The sequence below is a fragment of the Ranitomeya variabilis genome, chromosome 2 (assembly GCF_051348905.1).
Source record: "Ranitomeya variabilis isolate aRanVar5 chromosome 2, aRanVar5.hap1, whole genome shotgun sequence".
NCBI lineage: Eukaryota > Metazoa > Chordata > Amphibia > Anura > Dendrobatidae > Ranitomeya > Ranitomeya variabilis.
Window position 1 is genome coordinate 237,351,886 of NC_135233.1, and position 20,957 is coordinate 237,372,842.

At 43.2% G+C, this 20,957-nt stretch overlaps 1 protein-coding gene across 1 annotated transcript; it reads left to right on the top strand.

Annotated features, from left to right (window-relative positions):
- Window positions 1-3,524: 3,524 nt before the first annotated feature.
- Window positions 3,525-13,938, top strand: LOC143805194 (ficolin-1-like). Its single transcript, XM_077284170.1, has 9 exons — window positions 3,525-3,627; window positions 5,048-5,140; window positions 5,858-5,902; window positions 6,558-6,593; window positions 11,064-11,102; window positions 12,076-12,203; window positions 12,334-12,463; window positions 13,106-13,240; window positions 13,320-13,938. Exons 1-9 carry the CDS (start codon window positions 3,558-3,560, stop codon window positions 13,568-13,570), a joined length of 927 nt encoding a protein of 308 aa, XP_077140285.1. The 5' UTR covers window positions 3,525-3,557; the 3' UTR covers window positions 13,571-13,938.
- Window positions 13,939-20,957: the final 7,019 nt, after the last annotated feature.

A 20,957-nucleotide genomic window follows, 5' to 3' on the forward strand; every position in this document is an offset into this window, starting at 1 on the left:
TTCTACAACAATGTTGCCACCAGTACAACTTTACAACAATATGGCCACCATTACAACAATATGGCCACCAATACATCTCTACAGCAATATGGCCATCATTACATCTCTACAACAATATGGCCACCATTACATCTCTACAACAATATGGCCACCATTGCATCTTTACAGCATTATGGCCACCAGTACAACTTTACCACAATATGGCCACCAGTACAACTTTACCACAATATGGCCACCAACACATCTCTACAACAATATGGCCAACATTACATCTCTACGACAATATGGCCATCATTACATCTCCATAACAATATGGCCACCATTACATCTTTACAGCATTTTGGCCACCATTACAACTTTACAACAATGTGGCTACCATTACAACTGTACAACAATTTGGCCATCATTACATCTCTACAACAATATGGCCACCATTACATCTCTACAACAATATGGCCACCATTACAACTGTACAACAATTTGGCCATCATTACATCTCTACAACAATATGGCCACCATTACATCTCTACAACAATATGGCCATCATTACATCTCTATAACAATATGGCCACCATTACAACAGCATTATGACCACCATTACAACTTTACAACAATGTGGCCACCAATACATTTCTAAAACAATATGGCCACCAGTACAACTTTACAACAATATAGCCACCATTACAACTTTACAACAATATGGCCATCACTACATCTCTACAACAATATGGCCATCATTACATCGCTACAACAATATGGCCATCATTACATCTCTATAACAATATGGCCACCATTACAACAGCATTATGGCCACCATTACAACAATGTGGCCACCATTACATTTCTACAACAATGTTGCCACCAGTACAACTTTACAACAATATAGCCACCATTACAACAATATGGCCACCAATACACCTCTACAGCAATATGGCCATCATTACATCTCTACAACAATATGGCCACCATTACATCTCTACAACAATATGGCTATCTTTATAGTATTATAGCCACCATTCTTACTCCACAATTATATGGCCACCATTCAAACTTACACAACAAGATTAGTTTACTGTTATTCTCCACTCTTACAGTAGAGGAGGGTCAGACCTCACTTTATGACATACAGGTGCTTCTCACAAAAGTAAAATATCATCAAAAAGTTAATTTATTTCAGTTCTTCAATACAAAAAGTGATTCTCATATATTATATAGAGTCATTACAAGCAGAGTGATCTATTTCAAGTGATTATTTCTGTTAATATGGATGATTATGGTTTACAGCCAATGAAAACCCAAAAGTCATTATCTCAGTAAATTAGAATACGTTATAAAACACCAGCTTGAAAAATGATTTTAAATTCTGAAATGTTGGCTTTCTGAAATGTATGTTCAGTGAATGCTCTCAATACTTGGTCGGGGTTCCTTTTGCATCAATTACTGCATCAGTGATGCGTGGCATGGAGGCGATCAGCCTGTGGCACTACTGAGGTGTTATGGAAGCCCAGGTTGCTTTGATAGCAGCCTTCAGCTTGTCTGCATTGTTGGGTCTGGTGTCTCTCATCTTCCTCTTGACAATACCCCATAGATTCTCTATGGGGTTAAGGTCAGGCGAGTTGCAGGCCAATAAAGCACAGTGATACTGTTGTTTTTAAACCAGGTACGGGTAATTTTAGCAACATGGACAGGTGCCAAGTCCTGCTGGAGAATGAAATTTCCATCTCCAAAAAAGCTTGTCGTCAGAGGGAAGCATGAAGTGCTCTAAAACTTCCTGGTAGATGGCTGTGCTGACCTTGGTCTTGATAAAACACAGTGGACCAACACCAGCAGATGACATGGCTCCCCAAACCATCACTGATTGTGGAAATTTCACACTAGACCTCAAGCAGCTTGGATTGTGGCCTCTCCACTCTTCCTCCAGACTCTGGGACCTTGATTTCCAAATGAAATGCAAAATTTACTTTAAACTGAAAACAATACTTTGGACCACTGCGCAACAGTCCAGTTTTTTTTCTCCTTGGCCCAGGTAAGACGCTTCTGGCATTGGCTATCGTCATGAGTGGCTTGACACACGGAATGCGACACATGTAGCCCATGTCCTGGATACGTCTGTGTGTGGTGGCTCTTGAAGGAATGACTCCAGCAGCAGTCCACTCCTTGTGAATCTCCCCCAATTTTTTGAATGGCCTTCTCTTAACAATCCTTTCAAGGCTGCAGTTATCCCGGTTGCTTGTGTACTTTTTTCTATTGCACTTTTTCCTTCCACTTAACTTTCCATTAATATGGTTGGATACAGCACTCTATGAACAGCCAGCTTCTTTAGCAGTGACATTTTGTGGCTTATCCTCCTTGTGGAGTGTGTCAATGACTGCCTTCTGGACATCTGTTAAGTCAGTGCAGGTGTTTTTTTTAATTATTCTAATTTACTGAGATAATGACTTTTGGGTCTTCTTTGGCTGTAAGCCATAGTCATCAACATTAACAGAAATAAACACTTGAAATAGATCTCTCTGTTTGTATTGACGCTATATAATATATGAGTTTCACTTTTTGTACTGAAAAACTGAAATAAATTAACTTTTTGATGATATTCTACTTTTGTGAGAAGCGCCTGTACATATGCCCTATAAAATGCATATGGAAAGGGAATGGTGTAGTTAGATGCAGTTTGAACATCAGTTCAGATGTAGAAGTTCTTTCCATAAAGATAGCCTCTCGTTCTGGAGGACCAGATAAATAGTTTATGTCGATTTGGAAAACACATTTTGGAGGACCTGTTTCATTGTTCCTTTTCATGACAGGTTCTCAACATGCAACAGCAATGTTTATGAGATAATCTGTACTCGGTCTTGTCTCCAAGGATCCCATAGCCATTCATGGACTGCCACTCACATACTATACGAGCACCCTTGGTGTGCCCTATATACTTAGATCTGACACACTAGTTGAGTAGCTCAAGATCAATTATCCTCACCTCTGGGACAGTTATAATGAAACACCTCCAAAGTCCACCTTTTTACGAAAAGGACCCCTGATTTATCCCAGACCTTTTTTTTACAATCCTTCAGTGTATCCAACTTCTTTGCCACTTAGAAGACCATTTTTCACTGCAATATTTGACGGCCATCACACTGTAGTTTTAGATTATCAACATAAAATAAATCCGCTGTTTAATGCGAATAATAATGTATTAATAATAAGTAGAAGGTTTGGTGACACATCTGCCAACACTTGATGTGATCAGCGCAGAATATCAAATTATATTTTCATTGCTTCATTACTGTTAGGGACATTTCTTTGTGTTGATTTAAGATCCCAGTTGCTGCTTTCATGAAATTTTACTCTTGGCAGGAGATATCTTTGTTTTCATGGTACATACCGGGAAAGAGACATTTTTTTTTCAGTTGTCAGATGATAGGTCCATTTTTGGAGGGCAACCATATAAGATTACAAGATAAGAAATTATTCAAATAAGACCTCATCAGCACATAAATAGGGAACTTGTTCTGTTAAAGACCAAATTCGAGACAAGTAGAAATTTCACCATTGGAGCTGAAATGGTCTCCTCAACGTGTATGATCCTTTTCCTGGTCATCACTCTTAGCAATACTCAAGACACATGTCCAGGTAAGTTACTGTTAGGGAGCTAAGAGACCAGAAAATGTTATATGTGTTGGGTATTCTTAGTACTTATTACAGGTAGCTAGAAGGAATATAGAGCACACGTAGGGTCATATCCAAGATAAAAGGAATGTTAGATAATTAAAAATCACTCACCTATTGTGGTTGTGTGAGACACAACCACTGTACTTAGCATTGGCGGCTGCTGCAAGCCCCGGAGCAATGATTCTTTGTTGGGAAAAGAGAATGGGGCATCAGACTGCGCTGCTGATGCCCCTGTCCTGAGGAAGTGGGGTGATCACCACGAAATGCGTAGAATTAAAGTCTATTTCTCTATTGCATCTTCTTGGACTCCACTGGTTCATCATTCCGACAGACGTGCAGTGCAGTCTGATGCCCCATTCTCTTTTCCCAACAAAGAATTAGTACTTATTACAGGCATTTTTAAGATTAATGGATGTTTTAATGGAAAATCTATTTTCTCATCTATATACAGTCATACATTTTCTTAGTTGCATTTTACAGCAAAAGTCATGGTCTGTTAACAGCTTACAACAAAGCAAAAAGTTATTAGTCAGGAGAAAGGTACAAAATAATTTTGAAGGCATTAGATTTGCCAATGAACACTGTGAAGACATCAAGAGGTGGCTTAAATTTGACACAACAGTAATATTACCTAGAGCTGGACATCCCTTACAAATTGATGAAAAGACAAAAAGAATATTGATTTAGGAGTATGTAGAGCAGCCGAAAGCAACATTAAAGGAGCTGCAGGAATTTCTGACAAGTGCTGGTTATGTACTGAATGTGACAACAATCTTCAGTCTTCATAAGTCTTCTGGCCTGTGGGACAGAGTGGCAAGATGGAAGCCGTTTATTGCAAAAAAAGGCCAGGAGTGTTTGCCAAAACCTACACCAAAGTTTACAAGAAGCATGGCTTCACCAACAGAAGATAACAGTTTTGGAATAGTCCAGCTAGAGCCCAGACCAGAATCCAGTAGAAAATCTGAGTGACGGGTAGAGGGTGCTGTACACTGGAGATGCCCTTAGAATCTGACAGGGAAAGTGGGCAAAGATTGGCCAACTTAGATATGCCATGCTGATCGACTCCGACCCAACAAGACTGAATACTTTAAAAAATTCAAATAGAACTTCAACAAAGTATTAGTTTAAGAGTATGCATAGTTATACAATCACTTTATTTTTCTTCTTTATTTTTCTACTCAAAAAGATTTCAGTTTATTTTTCAATTGGATTGTACAAATTATGGGTAAAATTAGGGGTGAAAAATTCACTGTACATGCACATATTTTACAAATACAGGTAGTAAATACAGAATCTGTTGAATCTTGGATCAGTTCATGTTTACAGTAATGTATGAAGCTAACACAAACCAATTTAAGACTGTGTTTCTTGCAATTCATAGGTGGCGCAGAGCAGTTAACTATTCTTCGAGGGTGTCCTGGGGCCCCCGGTGCCCAAGGAGATATAGGACCACGTGGATTTCCAGGAGAGAGAGGTCAGTGTCTTTAATGCTGGATGGACTATCAGCTCCAAAGTAGTATTAAAGTGTACACAATGTAGAACCTGTACTTTTACATAGATATTCAGTTAGAAAAATACCAGAACTCAGTGGGCTATGCTTTAAAAGGTCTTATAGGCCTGATATTTAATACACTATGTGACCTTGTCAAGTTTAATTGGAGATGGAGTTAAATGAAAACCATAGACTATCTTGTGCATTGTACGAAACTATGTGTCTCCTCGTGCTTGTTTCAAGATGCTCCTTTGGACCCCCTCAACCTTTTAATATATTTTCTCCAGAGTTTTCATTCCTCAGCTGTGTAGCCCATGAATGAAGCTACCAAATGTTGTCTATGTTATATCCACTGATGCTCCTCTCGTTGCTTGTAGTGAAGCTTCTCTAGGTTGTAGCTACTACAACTTCCCTTGATGTTACAGTATTTGCTCAGTTTCTATTAATAATGTTCATCATTATGCGGAGATGTACACAGTGTCAATGCAAACATTTCTTAGACATAATGTCATGTCTGAAAGAAAGGTATTAATACCCTTTTTTTGTACAAAATGAAGATGTTGGAGTAGATTTTGGCCCATTAATTGTAAAAGGCTATAAGCTACTTATTAAAATGACCCTTTTAAATCTCCATTAAAAACATAAGACCAATTATATACTGTGTTACATTGTATGCAATGCTTGATTGTTTTTATACAGGTCCTCTTGGGAATCCAGGACTAGCTGGCCCACCGGGAATAAAAGGTTAGCGCCAAATTTCTGCCTTCACAGGGCTTGGATAAGGGCTTCAAAGACATGCCAAGCTCCCAAAGACATGCAAACCTAGCAAAGATATGCAAACCTAGTAAACATGCCAATATAGCAAAGACATGACAACTTACCAGACTTGCCAACTTACCAGACATGTCAACTTACCAAAGACATGTCACCCTACCAAAGACATGCCGACTTACCAAAGACATGCCACCCTAGCAAAGACATGCCAAACTAGCAAATACCTTTCATCCTACCAAAGACCTGTCACCTTACCAAAGACATGTCGACTTACCAAAGACATGCCACCCTAGCAAAGACATGCTACCTTTCAAAAGACATGTCAACCTACCAAAGACATGTCATCCTACCAAAGACATGCCACATTATCAAAGACATGCCTCCCTAGCACAGACATAGCCTCCGGGTCCTTCCTCACAGCTAAATATGTGGGTGGAAGCTTGGCATCACCACTATACTATCAATTAACTCAACTCAACTACTCCTCTCCACCTATTGACACTTTCCTTTGGTCTGTTTTTTGCCCCCTGTTTTGCTACTTAACCTATCCATGCTTACCCATTTATATGACAGATATACTAATTGTTCTTTGCAGAAATAATTTATAACTTCTATTTTAATGCAGGAGAACCAGGTGCTCCAGGGCATCAAGGTCTAAAAGGTAAAGTCTCACATAGTCTCATCTAGGTTCCATTATGTGGCCAGGGGTTAGCCAGGACATGGCCTAAAGAAGTTTTGTCAGGCCTGTATTGTGGAGACAGTTTCGGAGGAGTCTCCAAACAGCTCTGCTAGTTTGAGATCCCTCATTAAAATGCAGGTACATAACTACCTAAGAACTCTGTCCCACTCAGGAGAAATGTTCCGCAGTCATAAGAGGTCTCCTGTATTATCAGCAGACTTGGACGAAGGGGTTTTGCAGAACTCTTCTTCAGATTCGTCCTCATCAAAAAGTGACTCAGGGAGGGTCATTGGTTTCCGCTTGAGGAAGTTTATAACCTTGTGAAAGCAGTAAGGGCCACGATGGGGTTGGTCGATCAAAAAACTAAAAAGTCTGTACAAGACATAATGTTTGGGATTCTGGATCACAGGAAAGTAAAATCTTTCCCATTAATGAGAGGATACGAGACCTCATCAATAAAGAGTGGGAAAAAAAACAGAGTTGAAAGGCCCTCTTCCCTCTGTCTTTAAGAGAAAATATCCCTTGGATGAGGAGGCAACAACGTCCTGGAACAAAGCCCCCAAATTGGATGTGGCTATTTCTAGGACCTCAAGGAAATACTCTCTGCCCCTTGAGGATACAGGTTTCTTGAAGTATCCCTTGGATAGGAACATTGATAGCTTCCTTAAGGGTACGTGGGAGCCATCTGCGGGGGCATTAAAACTAGCCATAGCAGCGACAGCCAGATCTCTCATGGTCTGGTTAAATAAGTTAGAAGACCAGCTAAAAAACAATGCTCACCGAGGCTCCATCTTTCTCACACTCCTGGTGATAAAAGGAGCGGTGGCATTCCTGTCAGATGCCTCGGCAGACTCCTGCCAGATTGGCTGACAAGTCTGCGACATTATCCAATTCATGTTGCAGAGCCATCTGGTTGAAGTGCTGGCCAGGGGATATACAGGCAAAGGGGAAGTTGTGCTCTCTACTATGCGAGGGAGGGTTTCTGTTTGGCACAGCCTCAGATGACACCCTGGAGAAGGTGGGTGATAAGAAGAAGGGGCTTCCAAAAGCCCCCTTTTCTTCCTTTAAGCAGCCCTTTCAGAGGAGGAAAAAATTTCAGAAATGGGCGTTCATAGAACAAGAAAGGTGGGATGACAGCTCCAAAAGAAGTAAGGGATTCCTGTTCGGTGGTGCTCCGGGATAAGAAGACCCCCCAAATTACTTTTTTTTCCCAGGTGGGTGGAGGCTCTCTCTCTTCCTTTCAGCTTGGGAGAAAACTTCCTCCAACATCTGGGTCCCCGGCATAATAAGATCAGGCCTGAAGCTGGAGTTCCTTGCATATTCGTCAGAGAGATTCTTGATAATGGCCCCACGTGAATCTCCGCCAGAGCAACGAGCGATAGAGTCAGAGATTGTGAATCTGTTAAAGAAGTTCTACTAGAAGTTCCTTTAGAGCTGTTGGGGAAAGGTTTTTATCTTCCTGATAAAGACACCAGACGACTCCTACAGGGTAATAATCAACCTAAAAAATTTGAACAAATTCTTGAAAATCACCACATTCAAGATGGAGTCTATAAAATCCGCAGTGAAACTACTCTTCCCTGGTTGTAATATGGCAGTACTCGATCTAAGGGATGCATATTACCATGTGCTAATACATGCAGATTTCCAAAAATTTCTTAGGGTAGCAATGACAATAGAGGGGGTCACATGACACTTCTAGTACAATGCCCTACCTTTTGGTCTAGCAGTGGCACCTCGGGTGTTCACGAAATTAATATCAAAGGTCACGGCCCACCTCAGAGAAGAAAACAGACTGATTGTCCCCTAGCTAGACAATTTCTTCATTGTGGGAAATTCATACAATCATTGTCAGTATTAAGTGGGGGAATTATGTAATACCTTAAGAGGCTTAGGATGGCTTTTGAATATAGAAAAATCAAAATTAGACTCGCAAAGAGAACAAACCTTCTTAGGGCTCATCCTAGATTCCGGCTGTCAGGAATGTCACTTACCAGATCAAAAGCGAGAAAAAATAATAAGTCAGGTGAGCATGGTAATACAGAAGCTGGGGATGATCCTCAAAAGAGCAATGTCCCTGCTAGGTTCTCTCACTTCCTGTATCCCAACAGTGAAGTGTGCCCAGGCTCACCTAAGAGAGTTACAGTGGTAGATTCTAGAGAGCGAGAGAGCCTTAAGAGGGAAGATAGAAGGCTATCTTGCGTTATCTCAGTAGTTGATACAGTCCCTTCACTGGTGGATGGGGTTGGACTCCGTCTGGAAAGGTGTGCCTTGGGTCCCCAGCATCTCCAGGATGGTCACCACAGATGCCAGTCCCAGAGGGTGGGGGCCCATCTATACGACCATGTAGCTCAGGAGAATTGGTCACTGGAAGAAACAAAAGGAGTGTTCAAAAGTGTCGGAACTTGTGGTAGTGGAAAAGGCACTAGAGAAATTACTATCATTCCTGCGAGGCCACCACATAAGGGTACTCTCGGTCAACCAGGTCATGGTGGCATACAGGAATCATCAAGGAGGTACTCGCTCCAAGAACCACATGCAAATTGCAAGGCAAATTTTTGCGTAGGCGAACATTATCTGCCCTACAGATCAAGGGAAAGGACACTATCAAGGCATATTTTCTGAGCTGCTGGTAGATTCATCAAGGAGAATGGTCCCTAAAGGGGTCAGTGTTCAACCAGATTGTGGCCATGTGAGGGTCATCCAGTGATCGATCTGTTTGCTATCAAGATAAACAGGAAGGTGGAGAAATTTTGTTCTCTGAACCAGAGAGAGAATCTTCACATTGTGGATGCTTTCCTGATTAACTGGGGTTTCAGTCTAGCGAACGCTTTTCCTCAAATCTGGCTGATTCCAGCAGTGTTAAGGAAGATCAGGGAAGAGGGGGCAAAAGTGGTCCTCATAGCTCCCGTCTGGCCCAAGAAACCCAGGTTCTGTCTAAAAAGGATGTCAGTCACATAGCCCTGGATTCTTCCAGAGACCTCAGACCTTGTATCTCAGGGGTCTTTATACCATTCTGAAGGGAAGGGCTTACATTTAACAGTCTGGAACTTGAGAGGTCGTTACTAGAGGGTAAGGGGTTCTCTTCAAGTCTGGTCTCCACCCTGCTGGGTAGTAGGAAGCCGATTACCATGGCAGGACTGGGAGGAAATTCCTGTCATCCAAGGGATCGGCTTTAGAAGGGAAGTTACCTATCAAAGCAATCCTAGAGTTCCTTCAGAAAGGGCTGGAACAAGGGCTTTCAGTCAGTACACTAAAGATTCAGGTATCAGCCTTACAATTACAACTTGGCAGGGAACAAGCGGGTGGCCAGGTTCATAAAGGCATGCGCTAAAGCCAAGCCAGTCTCAGTATCAAGAGTTCCTCATTGGGACTTGAATTTAGTACTAGATACCTTGACAGGACCCCTTTTGAGCCCCTGAGTTTGAGCTCTATAAAATTGATCACCTTAAAAACCATACTACTGGTAGCTTTAGAATCAGGGCGTAGGGTGAGTGACTTACAGGCTCTGTCTGTGGATCCCCCTTCATTTTAGTTTTGGAGGATAGGGTAATCTTGAAGCCTGACCCGGCTTTTCTACCTATGGTAGTATTGAAGATCTACAGGTGTCAAGTAATAACATTACCATTGTTTTTGTCAGGTCCCTAAAAATTCTAAGGAAGAAACATTTCACAACTTAGAAGTCAGGAGGTCCATTATGCAGTATTTAGCAGCCACAGAGTCATGGAGGAAGGATATGGCTCTATTCATCTCCTTCCAGGAGGCCAGAAAGGGGTCCAAAGTTTTGAAAGGTACCTTATGGAAGAGGATAAGAGAAGCCATCAAGATAGCCTACACAGAAGCAGGTAGAGCAGTGCAAGAAAAACCTTAAAGCTCATTCTACGACAGCAACATCCTAGGCAGAAAAATCTGACGTATCCATCGAGCAGATTTGTAAGGCTGCATCTTGGTCTTCTCCTTCTTCTTTTTATAGGCACTATCGACTAGATCATTAGCCTCCTCTAACCTTATGTTTGGGAGAAGGGTTCTTGAGGCTATGGTCCCTCCTTAGGTGGCACTGGTTGTCTGTAATTCTCTTGTTGGTGCTGCCATGGGTAAAACACATATATTACTTGCCTTTAAAGTGTTTTTTTCAGAACCCATGACAGCACTCTTATATTCCCTCCCTTTACTAAGTTGATCACCTTCTTTGGGTGTGGTTTAGGTTATTCATGTGTGGTGAAAGTAAAGAGTAATAATAATATATATATAAGTTGTGTGCACTGTGTGCACTAATCTTGGAGGTCCTCTCGTGCTCTGTAAACCTACTGATGTAGAGAGGCGCCGCCCTATTTATCTTAAAGTGTTCCTGTCCTCAAAGGGTGGATTCCCTCTCTCATTTGTGCTGTCATGGAATCCGAAAAAAAACATTACCGATAAGTAATATACATGTATCTGTTTTCTTGTATGCAGGAGATAACGGAGATCCCGGCTCTCCAGAAGCTTTACATGGTGAGTGAAATTCCTCCAGGCATCTCTCTTTATACCAATAAGCAAATGCATCCCAGTTATATGAAGCTTGAGGGAGCAAGTCAAAGACAGGGTCAGTAAAACTAGACATGACCCACCGAGAGTCTTTGGGGCAGACAGTGAGTACATTAACAATGAGCGAAGTTCTTTAGAACTCCAGTTTGGACTTATGACTGCAGAATCAAAGTTACATAGCTTTTACACTTATAATCTTTTGATTTCTCTTCTTATCCCAGGTGGAGAATAATTCAAACATTATGATGAGCTCATAACTACTCATCCAGGGGCAGATAATTATAAGAATTGTGTCATGGAGGCATGTAGGGCAGGTGGATCTAATAGGGTGACATCTCCAGCCTGGGACTTCTCTTCATCAGCCAGAATTACTCTACCTCTAGCAGAATGGTGGCTATTTTAGGATCCATTCACATCTGCATTGTGAGCCTTTATTAATAGTACTGTCCCAATTTTAACAATTTTGAACAACTGACAGAACATTATAAGTCAGCGGAGACCATGGGACACCTTTATAAGTCATATGGTGCAGCATCACGGCTTTAGTAATAACTGAAGTTGGACATATGGCTATATTTAAAAGACAGTTTGTCTTCATGAAAAAAAAAACCTCTAATATTCAGGAAATATGCATCCTGACAAGGGGAAAAATGTGGCATAATGATAACCACCACCATTGTACAGGGAAATAGTGGAGTTTTCCTTTAATGGGCTGATAGTAGAGGCGAATGATGACAGTGGAGGATCTGGTTGGACCAGTATCTGAAGACTACTAAAAATGAAACCGATGTAGAGATAGAGATGAGGAAGTTATAAGAAGTGTAAGATTCAGATTATCCATGTGTCTAGTTCCAAACCAATCCCCTAACTGAACTGAGATTTGTTGTATTATGCTAGGCTTCCGCTACTTCTTCTTGTTACTTATTCTTGTGTCTTACAGCTGTACCGGACTGTAAATCTCTGCTGGAGAAAGGTTTCACCCTCAGTGACTGGTACATTATATACCTTGATGGGAACCAACCGCTGAGAGTCCTATGTGATATGCACACTGATGGGGGTGGCTGGATTGTACGTCTTCTCTTATGCATTATTAGGTCAACAAAGCTAGGAAATTAAATGGGACAAGGTGCCATGTCATGACGGTAGTAATGTAAAATACAAGGATCAGGTCCAGGTTTCAGCATTTGTTTCTTGGTAGGTTTTCCAGAGGCGTTATGACGGTTCAGTAGATTTTCTGCGTGATTGGGAGTCTTACAAGATGGGATTTGGCAGCCATCTATCTGAGTTCTGGCTGGGGAATGAAAATATTCACAAGATATCTTCATCGGGTAAATGATCATCACGTCTTCTTATGACTAATGCTGGGAGTAGCATTGGGAGATGCCAAGCTCTAGGTCCTTATCTTGGAGATGAATAGAGTGCAGCTCCCCAACTCTCATCATGTGACCCATATTCCTTGTTCTTTTTAATATTATAATAAGAAAACCAGTTTAAATGTATAACATAATGTATGTCTAATAAAATTAATTCTAGAAGAACTTGTCAGACTTTATCTAAAGTGGTTGTCCAGGATTAAAGTATTGATCACCTACCCTTATGCTCCATTCGCTTCATTTCTCTTCTGGCCATTTGAACTCCCATCAATCTGAGACTTGGTTCCAAAGTCCCCTCCTGTGTGAATGGAACGATAGTGATCTTGTGCAACCACCACAACATTGATTTCTATGGACCACAGAAACAGCAAAGTTCCATAGAAATGAATGGAGGGGTGGTCACTCGTTCGCACTATCATTTCATTCACACCGTGGACTTTGAGATCCCCCGAGATTTCACATTAATTACTTACTGTATTTTGTGTATAAATAATAATTGTATTTAGTGGGATGAGCCATCTCAGAGGGTTTATCATAACATCTAATATATTCTTGTTTTAAGCTTTTAGGAATTGTTTGTTTCTGCTTTTTTGACAGGTACGTGGGAACTGCGAGTTGATCTGCAGGACTTTGATAGTTCCAACTCTTTTGCTAAATACAAGTCTTTTAAGGTGATGGGAGAGTCAGAGAAATACAAGTTGGTGGTTGAAGGCTTTGTCAATGGTGATGCAGGTAAGGAGTAATGGTGTAATGCCGGCCATGTTGTTGACAAGTCATGGATCTCACTATAATATTTTATATCTCGGTCCAGGAGATTCTCTGTCCTACCAGAATGGGATGAAGTTCTCCACCCTGGACCAAGACAATGACGCCGATAGCAGAAAATGTGTGGACTTGTACAAGGGAGCCTGGTGGTATAATCAGTGCCACCAATCCAACCTCAATGGGCTCTACCTTCTCGGGAAACATGAATCCTTTGCTGATGGAATTAATTGGTACTCGGGAAAGGGTTATAATTACTCCTACAAGAGATCAGAGATGAAAATCAGACCTGCTAAGTAACAGAAGGGTGCTCAGTTCTCAAGTTGTCGTCCTTTTCTACGGAGTTGTAATGAAGTTTTTCCTGATTGTTGGGTGACAACCAATGTAGCCACAATTCTAGCCAGTGCAGGGGTTGTCACCCTACTTTCTTTTGTCACCCTGCTTTCTTAGAGGCCTAAAAGTTGTAATTTGCCTCGTTCTGCATCAGTACACTGAAAGAGATTACATGGAAACATTTTTAAAGCATTTAATGTATTCCATTGACTCAGTATTTTATAGATCTTATTATATTTACCCCTGGTCATTCAATTATATGTCTTTGGACATTTGGACATTTTTTCCTCACTCTTTTGAAAATAAATTTGGCACCTTCATGCTTTCCTCTCATTAAAAATAATAACATAAAAATGTCTCCTACGCCTTAATCAACCACCAGTGTTTTACATTTACTGCCACCCACAGAGAACCATTTAAAAAAAAACAGTGCTACCTCTATCTACAGGCTATAGGGGGTACTACATCTCTGCCCAAATCAATTCAATGCAGCTGAGCTGCAATACTAGATTCTGCCTATAGAGGCGGTGCTCTATTTCCAGAGAGAAAGGAGACTTATCTAATTAGGGGCGTAACTGCCTCGGTCGCCACCTCAATTAGTCCCAGCGGGTGAGGGGCCTGTTGACCCCAATAAATACTTCAGCTGGATGTGCGTCCTCTGACACACCTTCAGCTGCAGTGTATTGCGGCACAGTCGGGTCTGTGAGGTGAAATACATGCTGCTGGGCAATCAAAATCAGCTGACGTTGGTGTGCACATGACTGGGGACGCATGTCAGAGATGTAACGCCGGACCAGTACAGGATAAGTAATGTATGTACGCAGTGACTTCATCAGCAGAATAGTGAGTGCAGCTCTGGGGTATAATACAGGATGTAACGCAGGATCAGTACAGGATCAGTAATGTAATGTGTGTACATAGTGACTCCACCAGCAGAATAGTGAGTGCAGCTCTGGGGTATAATACAGGATGTAACTCAGGATCAGTACAGGATCAGTAATGTAATGTATGTGGAACGCCCCCAGGCGCAGGGCAATGGGGTACTCGGTACCGGGTCCTGCGGTTCGGGGGATGTCACGGTGGCCCGACCCGGTCCGTGGCCCTGCTAAGGGGCGCCCAATTAAAGGTGTGGTTTGTGAAATGTTCATGACGCCACCTGTGGTGTTCGGTCAGGGTGACCGACACTGCTTAGGGGTCCGCTGGGGTGATGTTATGGCAGCTAGATGGAATACCTTCCCACAGGTGAAGTATGTCCCCAGGGCTTCCCAGTGGGGTAGATGATGATGGTATAGGTCGCAGTAAATAATGAGGACACAGGGTTGCAGTCTCTTTACTGTTGTGAATTCTGCTCTTGGGTTCCCTCCGGTGGTTGTTGGTGGTAATACAGTTGTCCCTGGGTTGCAATCCTGGGCAGGTGTCCCTGCTGATTGCAGCTCTGACTGGGGTATTTAGGTGTGCAGGATTCATTAGCCCTTGCCAGTTGTCCATTGTTCTTGGAGGTTTTGCATCTCTGTCTGGTTCCTCCTGCCCTGCTTCCAAATCAGCAAAGATAAGTGTCTGGTTTTTGTTTCTACAGCACACATGCTGTGTGCTTTACAATTCAGTGCTATTCATTGTTTTTTCTTGTCCAGCTTAGACTGTGTTTGGATATTTCAGTCAAGTTGGATTCTCAGGAGATGCAGATATACATTCCATGTCTTTAGTTAGATGGTGGAATTTTTGTATTATCTGCTGTGGATATTTTTAGGGTTTTAATACTGACCGCTTAGTATTCTGTCCTATCCTTTCCTATTTAGCTAGCGTGGCCTCTTTTGCTAAATCCTGATTTCTGCCTGTGTGTGTCTTTCCTCTAATACTCACAGTCAATATTTGTGGGGGGCTGCCTATCCTTTGGGGTTCTGCTCTGAGGCAAGATAGAATTCCCATTTCCATCTATAGGGGTATTTAGTCCTCCGGCTGTGTCAAGGTGTCTAGGATGTGTTAGGTACACCCCACGGCTACATCTAGTTGCGGTGTCAGTTTAGAGTTTGCGGTCAGTACAAGTTCCACCTACTCCTGAGAAAGTCTCATGCGGCTCCAAGGTCACCGGATCATAACACTTTACCTTTTACTGTAGACTTCAGCGTCCACAATCCAGAGCACTGCTAACAGGGCTGGCTGAATCCGGCCGGTCCGAAGGCACATCCAGAGTTCCCTTTGCAGGTGGAAATCAGTAGCCTTCCTACTAGCGCCTGTGTGTTGTAGTACTTCCCTGCTGAGCACCATGGGATAGTCCTCACAACTGTCGTGTATGTTTCTGATATTCTCTCTCTCTATGTCCCCCAGATGATATGGATAGGACGACCCGTATGACGGGGTAGGCCTGGAGCTATTTTATAGGGACCCTAGAGACGCCCCTCTCCCACAATTTGCCTCCGTTGTCTTCATTAGGTTAAAGGTTGGGCAGCCAACTTGGAATTAACTGTCCTGCCATTGTTTGAAGTAATGCGTAGAGCCTATTACTCCCTCGGTGTTCTGGCCACCGGCTACGCGCCTCAGAAGCATGTTGCCGATCTTAAGGCAGGACTCCTCCTGGTATTATCTCCTTGTGCTGTGATCTCGTTTCTCACTCCTCCACAATATACTTCGCTTCTTGTCCTTTCTTAGGATGCTGCCGCAATGAGGTGCAGGCGCAGCTCCGTAACGTTCTATCTCTTGCTAAGTCTCTGTCAGGATCCCACCCCTGACAGGGACCTCTGTCTGCAGCTCAGATGTTCCTCCTTCTCTCCCTGTCTGCCTGACAGGTCTTCTCTGGGTCTCACCCAGGCAGCTTTTCTGACTAACTTCCCATCCAACCCTGTTATGATCCGGTGACCTTGGAGCCGCATGAGACTTTCTCAGGAGAAGTTGGAACCTGTACTGACCGCAAACCCTAAACTGACACCGCAACTAGAAGTAGCCGTGGGGTGTACCTAAAACATCCTAGACACCTCGACACAGCCGGAGGACTAAATACCCCTATAGATGGAAATGGGAATTCTATCTTGCCTCAGAGCAGAACCCCAAAGGATAGGCAGCCCCCCACAAATATTGACTGTGAGTATTAGAGGAAAGACACACGCAGACAGAAATCAGGATTTAGCAAAAGAGGCCACGCTAGCTAAATAGGAAAGGATAGGACAGAATACTAAGCGGTCAGTATTAAAACCCTAAAAATATCCACAGCAGAAAATACAAAAATTCCACCATCTAACTAAAGACATGGAATGTATATCTGCATCTCCTGAGAATCCAACTTGACTGAAATATCCAAACACAGTCCAAGCTGGACAAGAAAAAACAATGAATAGCACTGAATTGTAAAGCATACCGCATGTGTGCTGTAGAAAAAAAAACCAGACACTTATCTTTGCTGATTTTGCAGCAGGGCAGGAGGAACCAGACAGAGAAGCAAAACCTCCAAGAACAATGGACAACTGGCAAGGGCTAATGAATCCTGCACACCTAAATACCCCAGTCAGAGCTGCAAACAGCAGGGACACCTGCCCAGGATTGCAACCCAGGGACAACTGCACTACCACCAACAACCACCGGAGGGAACCCAAGAGCAGAATTCACAACAGTACCCCCCCCCTTGAGGAGGGGTCACCGAACCCTCACCAGAGCCCCCAGGCCGATCAGGACGAGCCAGATGAAAGGCACGGACCAAATCAGCAGCATGGACATCAGAGGCAAAAACCCAAGAATTATCCTCCTGGCCATAACCCTTCCATTTGACAAGGTACTGAAGCCTCCGCCTCGAAAAGCGAGAATCCAAAATCTTCTCAACCACATACTCACACCCCCCATCAACCAACACAGGGGCCGGAGGATCAACAGAGGGAACAACGGGCACCACATATTTCCGCAATAAAGATCTATGGAAGACAATATGGATAGCAAAAGAGGCCGGAAGGGCCAATCGAAAAGACACCGGATTAATAATCTCAGAAATCCTATAAGGACCAATAAACCGAGGCTTAAACTTAGGGGAAGAAACCTTCATAGGCACATGACGGGAAGACAACCAGACCAGATCCCCAACCCGAAGCCGGGAACCAACACACCGACGACGGTTAGCAAAACGTTGAGCCTCCTCCTGAGACAACACCAAATTGTCCACCACATGAGCCCAAATCTGCTGCAACCTGTCAACCACAGAATCCACACCAGGACAGTCAGACGGCTCAACCTGCCCCGAAGAAAAACGAGGATGAAAACCAAAATTACAAAAGAAGGGCGAAACCAAGGTAGCCGAACTAGCCCGATTATTAAGGGCAAACTCGGCCAATGGCAAGAAAGCCACCCAATCATCCTGATCAGCAGACACAAAGCATCTCAAATAAGTTTCCAAAGTCTGATTAGTTCGCTCGGTTTGGCCATTTGTCTGAGGATGATATGCGGAAGAAAAAGACAAATCAATGCCCAGCCTAGCACAAAAGGCCCGCCAAAACCTAGAAACAAACTGGGAACCTCTGTCGGACACAATATTCTCCGGAATACCATGCAAACGAACCACATGCTGAAAAAACAACGGAACCAAATCAGAAGAGGAAGGCAATTTAGGCAAAGGCACCAAATGGACCATCTTAGAGAACCGGTCACAAACAACCCATATAACCGACATCCTCTGGGAAACCGGAAGATCAGAAATAAAATCCATAGAAATATGCGTCCAGGGCCTCTCAGGGACCGGCAAAGGCAAAAGCAACCCACTAGCACGGGAACAAGGCTTGGCCCGCGCACAAGTCACACAGGACTGCACAAAAAAACGCACATCACGTGACAAAGAAGGCCACCAAAAGGACCTACCAACCAAATCTCTGGTACCAAAAATACCAGGATGGCCAGCCAACACAGAACAATGAACCTCAGAAATCACTCTACTAGTCCATCTATCAGGAACAAACAGTTTCCCCACTGGACAGCGGTCAGGTTTGTCAGCCTGAAATTCCTGAAGAACCCGTCGTAAATCAGGGGAAATGGCAGAAAGGACCACCCCTTCTTTCAGAATGCCAACCGGTTCAAGGACCTCAGGAGAATCAGGCAAAAAACTCCTAGAGAGGGCATCAGCCTTAATATTCTTAGAACCCGGAAGATACGAGACCACGAAATCAAAACGGGAAAAAAACAAGGACCATCGAGCCTGTCTAGGATTCAGCCGCCTGGCAGACTCGAGGTAAATCAGATTTTTATGATCGGTCAAGACCACAATACGGTGCTTAGCTCCCTCGAGCCAATGTCGCCACTCCTCAAACGCCCACTTCATAGCCAACAACTCCCGATTGCCGACATCATAATTGCGTTCAGCGGGCGAAAACTTACGGGAAAAGAAGGCACACGGTTTCATCAAGGAACCAACAGGATCCCTCTGAGACAAAACGGCCCCTGCCCCAATCTCAGAAGCGTCAACCTCAACCTGAAACGGAAGAGAAACATCTGGTTGACGCAACAGGGGCAGAAGTAAATCGGCGTTTAAGCTCCTGAAAGGCAGAGACAGCCGCAGAGGACCAATTCGTCACATCAGCGCCTTTCTTCGTCAAATCGGTCAAGGGTTTAACGACACTGGAGAAGTTAGCAATGAAACGGCGATAAAAATTAGCAAAGCCCAAAAATTTCTGAAGGCTCTTCACAGATGTGGGTTGAATCCAATCATGAATGGCCTGAACCTTAACCGGATCCATCTCTATAGATGAGGGAGAAAAAATGAAGCCCAAAAAAGAAACCTTCTGCACTCCAAAGAGACACTTAGACCCCTTCACAAACAAAGCATTATCACGAATGATCTGAAATACCATCCTGACCTGTTTCACATGAGACTCCCAATCATCGGAAAAAATTAAAATGTCATCCAAATATACAATCATGAATTTATCAAGATAAGTCCGGAAGATATCATGCATGAAGGACTGAAAAACAGATGGAGAATTAGAGAGCCCGAATGGCATCACAAGGTATACAAAATGGCCTTCGGGCGTATTAAACGCAGTTTTCCATTCATCACCCTGCTTAATACGAACAAGATTATATGCCCCCCAAAGGTCAATCTTAGTAAACCAACTAGCCCCCTTAATCCTAGCAAACAAATCGGAAAGCAGAGGTAAAGGGTATTGAAACTTGACCGTGATCTTATTCAAGAGGCGATAATCAATACAGGGTCTCAAGGAGCCATCCTTCTTAGCAACAAAAAAAAAACCTGCTCCCAACGGTGAAGAAGATGGCCGAATATGTCCTTTCTCCAAAGACTCCTTAACATAACTCCGCATGGCGGTATGTTCAGGCACAGACAGGTTGAAAAGTCGGCCCTTAGGAAACTTACAGCCTGGAATCAAGTCAATCGCACAATCACAGTCCCTATGCGGTGGAAGGGAACTGGACTTGGGCTCATCGAATACATGCTGAAAATCAGACAAAAACTCTGGAATTTCAGAAGTAGAAGAAGAGGAGATTGACATCAAAGGAACATCATTATGAAACCCCTGACATCCCCAACTAGTCACAGACATAGACTTCCAATCCAACACAGGATTATGTGCCTGCAACCACGGAAAACCCAGCATGATAGCATCATGTAAATTATGCAACACCAGAAATCGACAATCTTCCTGATGGGCTGGCGCCATGCACATGGTCACCTGTGTCCAGAACTGGGGCTTATTTTTAGCCAAAGGTGTAGCATCAATGCCCCTTAAAGGAATAGGGTTCTGCAAAGACTGCAAGGGAAAACCACAACGCCTGGCAAACTCAAAGTCCATTAAGTTCAAGGCGGCGCCTGAATCCACAAACGCCATGACAGAAAATGATGATAATGAGCAGATCAAGGACACAGATAATAAAAATTTAGGTTGTACAGTACTGATGGTAAATGAACTAGCAATCCTCTTTGTACGCCTAGGGCAGACTGAAATGACATGAGAAGCATCGCCACAATAAATACACAACCCATTCTGACGTCTGAATCCCTGTTGTTCCGTTCTAGACAGAATCCTATCACACTGCATTGACTCAGGCATCTGCTCTGAGGACAACGGCACAGCGCGCACAGTTCTGCGCTCCCGCAAGCGCCGATCAATCTGAATGGCCAGAGACATAGAATCACTCAGACCGAAAGGCGTGGGAAACCCCACCATAACATCTTTAACGGATTCAGAAAGACCCTTTCTGAATATTGCCGCCAAAGCATCATCATTCCATTTAGTCAACACAGACCATTTTCTAAATTTCTGACAATACAATTCTGCCGCTTCTTGACCCTGAAACAGGGTCAACAAGGTCTTCCCCGCTTGATCCACAGAATTTGGTTCATCATATAATAATCCTAAAGCCAGAAAAAAGG

Excerpts from the sequence above, each read along its gene's own strand:
- LOC143805194 (XM_077284170.1), top strand. The coding sequence starts at position 3,558 with ATGGTCTCCTCAACGTGTATGATCCTTTTCCTGGTCATCACTCTTAGC. Across the intron at positions 11,103-12,075 it reads CTCTCCAGAAGCTTTACATG|CTGTACCGGACTGTAAATCT; the intron begins GTGAGTGAAATT and ends TGTGTCTTACAG. Across the intron at positions 13,241-13,319 it reads CTTTGTCAATGGTGATGCAG|GAGATTCTCTGTCCTACCAG; the intron begins GTAAGGAGTAAT and ends ATCTCGGTCCAG.